Source organism: Thunnus thynnus, chromosome 5, assembly GCF_963924715.1.
Source record: "Thunnus thynnus chromosome 5, fThuThy2.1, whole genome shotgun sequence".
Classification (NCBI taxonomy): Eukaryota; Metazoa; Chordata; class Actinopteri; order Scombriformes; family Scombridae; genus Thunnus; species Thunnus thynnus.
In genome coordinates, this window is record NC_089521.1 from 27,655,695 (window position 1) to 27,666,682 (window position 10,988).

The 10,988-nt window shown below is 40.0% G+C and overlaps 1 protein-coding gene across 2 annotated transcripts; it reads right to left on the bottom strand.

The window, feature by feature from the left end:
* Positions 1-643: 643 nt before the first annotated feature.
* api5 (apoptosis inhibitor 5) lies at positions 644-10,392 on the bottom strand. Of its 2 annotated transcripts, none has more exons than XM_067590485.1 (14): positions 10,085-10,392; positions 8,641-8,802; positions 8,249-8,342; positions 7,922-7,987; positions 7,150-7,301; positions 6,538-6,744; positions 6,192-6,296; positions 5,177-5,266; positions 4,273-4,454; positions 4,054-4,147; positions 3,865-3,921; positions 3,454-3,533; positions 3,194-3,300; positions 644-1,441 (listed from the first exon to the last, which is right to left on the bottom strand). In XM_067590485.1, exons 1-14 carry the CDS (start codon positions 10,154-10,156, stop codon positions 1,362-1,364), a joined length of 1,548 nt encoding a protein of 515 aa, XP_067446586.1. In that variant the 5' UTR covers positions 10,157-10,392; the 3' UTR covers positions 644-1,361. The 2 variants fall into 2 exon arrangements, with proteins under 2 accessions (XP_067446586.1, XP_067446585.1); XM_067590484.1 differs by having other exon boundaries at positions 3,158-3,300.
* Between the last annotated feature and the right edge of the window lie 596 nt (positions 10,393-10,988).

Sequence of the window (10,988 nt, forward strand, 5' to 3'; positions counted from 1 at the left end):
TTTTTTTTTGGTAAAGAATTAAATTGTATTGAATGAATATAGTCAACGGAAGGTTCTTACAGGTATCATAGCATTAAAAAAAAAGGTGTTTGTGTAGGAAAATGCGTGCATGACTGAACGTGAACAAAGCCAGCAGAGCCTCCACCGGGTTGTGTAAAATAAAGTGTGTTCTAAACATGGCAGCAACTATTTATAGCCCCTTCAATTATTGAGAGTCCCATGCTACTGTTTTCTACTTCAAAGCAGACACACCCACCCCCAGCAACTCAACACACACACACACACACACGCACACACACACACTTACTGGACTGAGGGGGAGAAGAGGAGGAGGGTTGATGCAGTCATATAGACAGCTGAGAAGACACGTTTGTATATGTGTATTCTAAATGTAGATAGCAGATCGTGAGCTAAATTTACCCTCTCTACACTCTGCTTTAGTACAGATATACTGTAGACAAATAGAGAACAGAGGGGAAGCAGGGAGGGAGTGTGGAAAAGGATGAATGGGTGGGTGTGAACGGAGGGAGAGAAGTAAGAACGGGAGGGAGCAGAGGAAGGAAAGTTTGGTAAAAGGTTGTAAACATGCGAGGCAAGTTTTGCATAGAGAGAAAAAAAGGAAATTGGAAGCAGAAGAGTGGTGCAGAGTTGCATCTTTGTCTTAATCGCAGATCAACTTTTGCAGCTTTAACTGCTGAAAAACTCTACATCGACATGACAAAAGTTCATACTTCCGTACAAGTTTATGATAAAAATCCAATTAAACAACATCATTGATTCATACAAAGGAGCAATAGTCAGCCAATTCAACTCAAGCTCTAATAAAAAAAGAAAACAAGATTAAATAAAAAGGTAGAAAGAAATGCATTCATCAACATGTTGCAAAACAAGAGGATCGTTATCTTTTTTTTTTTTCCTACAACAATCTGACAAAAATATTTATCAGTTACAACTTGGCAGTCTTTTGTTCCACAAAAATACACAGAATATTTTAAAAAATTAAGGGGAAAAAAACAAACATTTAGATTTACTTGAACTATTGCCTTGGCCAAGAGGGATACAGGGATTAAATGTTGAAATGGCAGGTAGAAAAGTCTGAGCCCATTGTCTGATGTTTTGAAGACAGGAAACCAAACACCCCCCCTCCCACCCTCCCACCCCCATCCTTCAAAAAAAAAAAAAAAAGAAAAAGAAAAAGAAAAAATCTGGACGTGTGAGTTTGAAAGTGAAAAAGACGTGGAAACCAGTTTAAAAAAAAAAAAAAAAGAGCAGGTGGTAAGTAGTCCGTCCGGGCACGGCAAAGATCCTGATGTGATGCAGTTCAATGACAAATATGTACTGAGTGCGTGTGTGTGTGTGTCTCAGTAGATTCGGCCTCGGCTCCTGTTGCCTCTGGCTCCGAAACCTCGTCCCCGGCCTCCCCTGAAGCCGCCGCGCTGCTCTGGAGTCACAAAGTGGACGACAGAAACAGTTTAGTTTGGACATACAAGTCTAGACTGACCAATACTGAATATTTGTTCAGTTGAGTTAACTTACAGCAAACACTTGATAACTAATGTTTTCATTTGCTTATTAAAGAATATGCACTAAGTTTAAGGTTGAAAAGCTTGAAGGGCTCTCTGGTGGACAAACGATGTAATGACAACACTGTTTGTAAAAAGCCTCAAACATGCATTTGGCATTTCTGTGCTACAATGTCTGGTTACTTTCTGGCCAACATATACAACAATACAGCATCTGTGAGACAATATTGGCTGATTTCTCATCTATATTCCCCCTTTTAACATCTGTTTTTTTTGCTTTTCTTCTTTTAAAAGTGAGAAAAATTGCATTAAGTTACTTTGTATCAGCTGTTATTTGTATTTCCTGTTCTTTATTTTTGTAATGCAGACTTTCAGATGATTAATACATCTACAAATCTGTCTGGATTTCCAACAATGCAACTTCAAACAGCAGTCAAAGACATTTCATATGATATAAAGACAGTAAAGTAGGTAGACCAGTCAAACAGGACACTATGTGTTATTAACGGAGTAGAAATAACCCCCTGTAGGCTACGTTCTCCTCTAAATTGCTAGATAAACTATTTTTGTGTCCTACAATCACCTCCTCATAGCTCTAAAGCTCCGCTGGAAGTAACATATTCAGCAATTTATTGGAGAAGTTATGATTATAGTCAATTGTTGTAATCATTTGAATCATCAGGATCAACAACAGAGAAGTGATTTACACTGCAGGTCTATTTTAAGAGGTTTGATGCTTTTTTTTTTTTGCAGTGACTGAGTTATCACAGGTATTTAACTGCTGTAAATCCAAGCTGAGCACCAGCTGCTGTCGTCCACTGAAGGACAAGCAACAGACTTTTCAGAGCCATTGTTCAAGCCTGCAGAAAGCGAGTATTTAAAACTCGCCTTTAATAAGTTTCATAGCCAATGAGGATTTATCAAGAAATTTCTGTCAACAATAGAGATGCAACGATTAACCTTTAAAACACCGCGCTTGAATTGGGGAGGGCAGGTGTGTTCATTTGGTTGCAATCTGCAATCTCACCACTAGATGTCACTAAATCCTACACACTGCACTTTAATTATTAAAATAACTTGTAAAATTCATTAAAAAAAATGCATGGATGATAATTGATACACTTCAGTTTATGACCTACATTAGTAATATTTTCCCCTGGGAGATCAATGAAGTTCATCTTAATATTTTATTATTATATTTTAAATATTAGAAATCAACTACAGTCATTACTTCAATGTCCAATCGAAGTTCATCTTGGCTGGTTTATTTATTTTCTTTTTTTTAGCCCGAGACTACTCTGGTACTGCTGCACTTCAACCCTCTGTTGCAGAATCCTTAGCAAAGTGTCTTATGCTCCCTCTTCAAAACAAAACATGCTCATGTGATTTTATCCATTTGTGGTATTGTGAAATAAACTAGACAAAACATTAATTTTGTCTAAACATGTCTTGCGTACACAGACGTGATTAGAAATGTGGCTGTATTAGCTGTATTAGCTAAATCAATGATGAGTCAAATAAGCCAAAGTGAAGTATAAAACAAAACAAAGATGAGTGTGATGAACTACAGTGTTTGCAAAAAAATAAAATAAATTAATGAATAAATAAAAAGGGTGCCACCAAGTGCTCCTCACCATAGTTAAAATTGCCAATGGAGGCGCTGTACTTGCCGCTGGGAGGATTGTAGATTTGCCGTGCGTCCCTCCGGGGCTGCGGAGAAATCTGTTTTTTTGTGCCGGCGCCGGCGCCCATCTCCTCAGTTGAAGGACGCTTAGGGCTACAAACAGGGAAAAAAAAGTAGATGATGACCAAATGCAATAATGAGGACACTCGGTTGCTGCATGTACGGCTTCTGACCGTTAAATCAAAAAGGTGTCTCTATCCCGTCTGCATAGAGACGATGTTGTTGGGGAAGCAGGAGAAAACTTACGCTACTGCCTCTGCCTTCTGGACGGGTTTCCAGGACAGAGTGACTGTGCTCTTGAATGATGGAGGGTTGTGGAACAGATCCTGGACAGAAAATTAAGTTTAAGGAAAAAAAACAATCTCAAAAAGCTATAATTTATAATGCACAACCAACAATCTGTTATCCTTTTATACTAGTGACCAGAAAAATAAAACCCTTGTGCAGTGTATTGCAATCCAATACAACAATCCTTCAGTAAATAAATAAATAAAAAACCTTTCAATATATGATGCAATATCATGCAGTTCAATACACTGTCACCACAACATGCAGCCTTAAACGTACAACAGAATTAAGCCAAAACACAAACAACTTCTGCAGTAGTTTTGATAAAAAGTATTAGATATTTCCTGCACAGCTCTTATTACGCCATACCTTGATGAGGACATTGATATTGTTTGTGATCTTGAGGGCCACCACTTTGATCTTGTTCTGATTACACACAAAAGAGGAACTGTGTGAGCACATGAAACAACATTTGCATTTTTTGTTGACTGTATGCGAGGACTAATGAAGTTTCTACTTCAGCTGAACTCTCAAAGCGAGGTGACGGGGAATCGTTACCTCATCTGTCTTCAGAGCGTCTCCCGTCTTGCCTTGCAGTGCTACTCGCAGCTGTCTGATGTAAACCTGCAGGCCTCTGGCAAAATATTGTAACCTGTTGAAACACAAAGGACATTCAATTCCATGTGAAAAGTGGCGCTTTTAGATCAAATGACGAGAGCTTTTCTATACATTGCGCTAACTGTACTCTGGAAGTCTTTCTGTGTGCCACTCCCGCACCTGATCTTGAAGTCTTTGAGGCGCTCAGCGTCCACTTTGTCGAGGAGGAAGTCTGGCAGCTTCTTGCCCAGCTGGTGGAAGCCGAAGAGGAGACACTCCACGTAGCTGAACTGCAGTTTGGGCTCCTCGCTCGCTGAGTTCTCTCCGTTCTCCACCTCTTCTGGAGGCAAAGGCATGAACTCCTACAGAAAAAAATATAAGAACATTTATATTTGAGACTTTTTTATTACCTTCTTTTAATGTCAAACACCTCTGATCAGAGGAGTTGACAGTGACAACTTTAATCTACAAAACTTTAATAAAGAATTTGTTTTGAAGATTGCTCTGGCATTCCCACTACAAAAAAGGGACAAAGGAACTTTTCTATAATTAAACTAGAAGAGTGAACTAAGTAGAGTACAGATATCCACCAGGTGTGATCACTTGCAGCCCCTACTGGCCGGGAGGAGTGAGGAATCAGCAGTCAATGACGTAAAAAACTGTTTTTTCAAAAATTGTCAGTCACCACAACCATGAGAGGTCCTTGAGTATACAGTCATAAATGTGCACAAAAAATATTAAGCTGATGGCTCCAGTAGGTTGTGAGATTAGCTGTGTACAGATACACAAACACACAACCAAATGCATGATAATAAACAGCCAGAGAAGACTGCCATAAAGCTGAATATTCAGGTGTAATGGGCCACCATAAGTGACTGAATGAAGAGGGATGAAAGTGAAAGTGAAAGGTTTCTGCTGTTGGAGACCGGCCACAAGCAGAAACCTGACCGATCACAATCCAGGAAGCATTTGCGTAGTTCTATGAATGTGAAACAAGGAAAACTGCCAATGTGTATTTTTATTTTATGTGCGTTTCCATTCTTGTTCCTTCTTGTCCGAGTGTAAGAGGACAGTCTGTTCTCACCAGCAGCTTGGTAAACAGCATGTTGAGGTTGGCCTCCAGCTTATCCATGTCTCCACAGAACGGACTCATCTCAGCCAGCAGCTTCAGCACCTACACACACACACACACACACACACACAAAAATACACATACAGCTTAGCAGATCTCCTCCACACAGTGTAATGTGCATTGCTAATGAGCAACAGTGTTGCGTGGTGCAGACTAATGACCCATTAACAACATGCAGTTGGCTGACATCTCTGACAGGTGGCTGCCACGCTGACTTTGTTTACTACTACAACCGCTCACCAAATGTCAGACATTAGAAGTATCGACCTCACACCGGTGGCCATATTCATCAGGCCTCTCAGGGATAAAGTGCTGATTCAGGATAACTGAATAAATCCAGGGCAAGAAGCTAGTCTTTTTGTCTAATGGTCAAACCTGCTTGTAAACAGCAATAATGATCCAGGACTGTTAGCTTGTTGCTTTTTTTTAAAGAAAGATAGTTACAACCTGCCCAAGAGGTAGGTAGAGGTCATACAGGTTATTAACTAGCATTTAGGTCATTTAATACATTTAATAAATCCCTTTAGACATGTTCACCACTGCTTCCAGGTTAGACTTTAAATATCCCACAACATAAAGTGTCCCAATGACGACTCTTAACTTCTGACAGTGCAAAAATACTGACGACACAAAGCACTGTGGAATTAGCAATTGTTTGTTTCAGACTTCCCTAAAATTTTATCAGTTGCACCTAGCTTGGAGATAATGGTGTCTCAACGTCTCCAAGTTCCAAAAAATAAAACCGGACATAACGGCACACAGATAACCAAACTATTGTATTACTGATTAACCCTCTACTGTCTTTTACTGGCGTAAGTGTTATCTTTGTACACATACTGGCACAACTGTTTGATCAAGGGAAAGCAGCCTCCATCATACCTGTCTCAACATTTTCCACTACTACTATAAAAGCAAACATGCAAAAAAAATACTCTCAAACTTAAAAACAAAACAAACTCTAACATACCTCCAACTGAATGTCCAGCTCAGCCACAGGACTCGCCAAGGTGCTGAGGTTGGGCAGGACGTGTTCACAGAAGTAGGTGACAAAACGTGTGGAATGGACATTTTTCTACAAGACAAAAAATGATGAATTAACACTCGAATTACAGTAAATCACAAGTACTCATTATAAATATGCCTAGAAGATGAATACACACAAACATTAAATTGTCATTAAAAACATTTTTGCACTAAAACAAATCAAAAATAGGGATGCAAAAATTGAACTTAGCAAAAGAGTAGCATGACAGCAACTTCTGTTATTTGTTAAAACATTATGTGATTGGTGAAGGTGTGTTTGCTCTACTTACAGAGAAAAGGGGCAGGGCCTGGCGTGTGCACTGAAGTAGGCGGTCTACAGTGTCAGGGTCAGCTGGGTTGAGGGCCTGCTCCAGGAATGCCTGCTCCACCACCAGCTCAACCAGCTGTTGCCGCCCGTTCACTGTCTGCAGCACCCGCAGGCCTGACACAACACGCATCAGCAGCACAAACTCCTCTCCAGTCACATCCTCCAGCACCTGAGGAGGTTGTGGGGAATCGAACAAAAGCTCTTAATCTACATGTGTTTTTCTCAGTTTATACACAGGTTAACCACAGTGTAGTTAAAATTTAGGTCTTTAAAATCAGGTCTCTATTATACAAGGACACAGTGATTGATGCAGATGTAAAATCACCAGACAGTTCCACTAATTTAACAATCAAATGCAAGTTTTAGAGAGCATCGAAAGACTATTAAGACTCTTCCACAGTAGCTGGAAAAGTCAACAAAAAACATATCAGACAGACACATCCTGTTTCTGGGTCATCAGGTGGTGTGATGTCGTTGTAAATGTAAATTACTGTTGTTACATTCAGCCTGAGACTGAAAAAGGTCATTCGTTAATGATCAAAGACCACTAATCAAGTCTACACTATATGCTAACCTTCTTTGTCTCTGCAAAGACGTACTCCTCCACCTCCTTGGTCATGACATCTTCTGTCAAGGTCTTCAGTTTGGTTGACAGAAACTTGATGGCCCTTTCCCGCACTATGTCTTCTCCCTGCAAGATCTGAGAGAAGAGGCCTCCGAGAGTACCTGGACAACAAAACAGAGGTAGAGGGGAGTGAATCAGCGCAAGTAAATTATTACAGAGCCAACAGGATGACAACGCCGATATGAACTCAGGATGTAACAATAAATTGACTGATTAATGTTTACAGAATAGTACAATCCAAACATCAGTTTCAGTAGGTAGTAAAACCCCCAAAAAAACCATACAGGACTACAAAATATTCTAGACACACACAGTCCTAAATATTATGAGAGGTTATTTCCAAAATGCAATAATCTCCTTCAGATCTACTGGTTGCTCCGGATGAATGATGATGATTATTTTAGGGGAGGAAATTCACAAAGGTTTATGTATAAAACAATGCTGACAATTACTTAAAAGAAATAATTAAAAAAAAAAATATCAGGCCCAACTACATCCTTTGTTTCACATTACAAATGACAGCAGCCCTTGACAAAACACAGGTTACAACAAAGTGTCTGAGAGACGGAAAGGAATCTAGCTTTGGGATTAGTATGACAGAGTAGAAGAGTAAGAAAGACCTTTTAAAGTGATCTTCTCCAGCACGCTTCTAAACTGGGCTGATTAAGTGATAAGAATAAAAAAAACATTTTGCTAAACAGGTGAGAAAAGCAACACTTACCTTTAGCATCCATCTTGAAGATAGAAATAAGTGCTGCATTCACTTGGTTGAACTCTGCCGTGTCATCTGAAAGCAAAAACAAAATAGATTCTTCAGTAGGCAATACTAAAGGCTTTTTTAACTAAATATTAGAAGAGAACCATGGTGATGTTCTGACTGAAAATACATTAAAATATTCACAACAAATCATAGCCATGACTGACATAAACATGATTATATTTATAGTATAAACCACCCATGTCGATGGGTTTTTTCCCAATACAATAAATACATTCTCCAAAAAGGACATGAAAGTCTCTTCAGTGTTCATTTTGGGGTATTTAATACCTGTCTGGAGGAGCTGGGTGAGAATATCTGCAACCCTGACGATGTTCTCCCCAGTTGCAAACCGCGGGAGCTCCTTGATGGCATGTCGTCGAATCTGGACAAAGTCAAGTATACATAACATCAATGCTTGTTATCTAAAAGCATAACAAAAACCAGCCGGCGGGTTGACAGTACAAGCAGTGTATCAAATGCTCCTTGAACAAGCAGAACATAAACATGCTGAAACGCAACGTCTTCGACCGCTTTCGTATGTTTTAAACTGCTATACAGAGCTAAAATTTCTAAATAAACATGACTATTGGGGATCCATACAGTCAAGGCAGTAAACCACATATCAATACAGGAAGACAGAGAACCTGCAATTTTTTTTATTTAGGTCCGTTAATACTCACAGACACGTCATCATCTTCACAGAGATCAAGCTGGGCGTTAATGGCTGCATCTGCCAATTCTGGGAAGCTGCTGAAGAACTTGGGAATAAACTGTGCCGCCAGCCGCTTCTCCTTGGGGCCACCCTTCACGCCATCCAGGATTACTTGGTAGGCATCTTTGTGCTGCAGAATCCGAGAAAACATATCAACAAACATTCATTCACAACATTATGTGGCATGGGTTCCAGTTTTAAAATAACTCTGATCAAAAGCTAACTGCCATATTGCTTTCACTGGCACAGTGGTGCATACAGGTGGGCCTTTTAAAAAGATAAAACAACAGTCAGGTGCTCTTATGAACACTGAAAGAGGTTTTCCTCACTGTAATTATTCCTCATGTTCATACTAGCTATTAAAAGGTCCACCTCAAATGTGAATTCAATGTAAGTGATGGGGGGCCAAAATCCACAGTGTGTCCACACAGTCATTTGTGCAAAAATGCATTTAAATGTTTAACTGACGCTAATGAAGTTGATATTTGTGTTTCCTCGGACAGTGTTTCCCTGTTGAGCTGCAGAGGATGTAATGAAAACGACTTAAGACTGTAACGTTGAAAGATATCTACTTAATCTGACACATTTGGACGACTGAAGCTTCACATTAGCTGCAGATAAACTTTTAAATAAAGGACTGTGGATTTTGTCCCCCATCACTTATATTGTAAGTACATTATGACATGCTAATGGTCAATATGAACAGGAGGAATGATTACAGCAAGAAAAACCTATTTCAAAGTTCACGTAAGTGCCTGATTATTGTTTTAAGACAGACTTGCAAAATCGTGAACCCGTCCTTTAATGGTGTGTGTGTTACTTGGGTCCACGGCTATTGTATCCGGGTATTACCAGTTCATCTGGTTGTATGGAAACCCCTGTATGTCTTCTTACTACAGGAAGGCATGACTGGGGACGCACTGATGCAGACGTATAACCGGTTTTAAAAATATGCTCTGTGGCTCTGAATGAACATTACCAAAGTTTGAGAAAATAACACGTGTGTGATGCCACCAAGGTTACACGAACTTTGAATTGGAGACGACAACAAATTTATAACAGAAAGGCTGCATTATAAACTGCGGATGTGGAGTTTACCAGGCAGGAAAATGCAATCGAGTAGCTGTAGTATATTTACACGTTTTTGTTATACGTGTAGAGGGGGGGGGGGTTGTCCTCTCTCTGTGCACTCTTTGGTTGTAAAGAGGTGAATCTCGGGGTCACGTTAGTGCCGCCTAACGAGAGTGGATATGTCGAAGCTAAATTACCGCTAGCTTAGCACGCTCACAACAATATTACGTAAGTCCACAGTTATCAACAACAGTGGCGGTAAAGCAAGATACTTTGACTAAGCTAGAGAGCTCTCAGTTCATCAATAAAGTTTTAAAATGAACACGCTGGCCTTTATTTACCTGGCTGAGGTTGTCCTTAGCATCAGCAAGGACCCCGTAGCTGCGGTAGAGATCCTCGATAGTGACCGCCATCAGCGTGCCTGCCGTTCAGATGAGACCGCCGATAAAACCGCACAACAAATCCCCTCTCGGGTCGCTTTTGCTCCGTTTCAAACGACCGTAGCACTAAACAACGCCGTATTATCGATAAATATATTGTGCGGAAAAAAGGAACGGGGAGAAGAAACGTCGAGAAGCCTGTGAATGAACCCCTCACTGTCCGTCTTCCCGCAATCCTCTCTAGCGTGCTGGCTAAATGGCTACGGAACAATGAGTGCTGCGCATGCGCAGGTTAAACGAATGGCGGTGGAGAGTCGCATGTGACGTTAGAGTGCGCGCAGCTGGTGCGCAGTAAATTCACTCGCACATATAAACAGACAATCAGACTTGTAAACAAGAAAAAGTTTCTAAAGTGGTAGTGGTACTCCTGTGATGGAAAAAGTATTCAAATCCTTTACTTGAGTAAAAGTAGGATACAGCAATGTAAAAATACTCCATTACAAGTAAAAGTCCTGCATGAAAACTCTCACTTAAGTAAAAATACATAAGTATTAGCAGCAAAATGTAGTTAAAGTATTAAAGTAAAAGTAATGGTTTGGTCCCTCTGACTGATATATTATTATATATGACATCATTAGATTATTAATACTGAAGCATCAGTGTTAGAGCAGCATGTTACTGTTGTAGCTGCTGGAGGTGGAGCTAGTTTGAACGACTTTATATACAGTTAACTAGTTCAGTCCAGTGGTTCCCAACCTAGAGGTTCGGCCCCTCTAAAGGGTCAACAGATAAAGGGGTCGTAAGATAATTAATGGAAGAAGAAAGAAGAAAAAAAGGTTCTGATACACAAATCTGTTTTCAGTTT

Coding starts and splice junctions, on each gene's coding strand:
- api5 (XM_067590484.1), bottom strand. CDS start 10,156: ATGGCGGTCACTATCGAGGATCTCTACCGCAGCTACGGGGTCCTTGCT. Junction 7,302..7,921: donor CTTCAAGATGGATGCTAAAG/GTAAGTGTTGCT, acceptor TTTGTTGTCCAG/GTACTCTCGGAGGCCTCTTC. Junction 4,148..4,272: donor CTCAAAGACTTCAAGATCAG/GTGCGGGAGTGG, acceptor GTGTTTCAACAG/GTTACAATATTTTGCCAGAG.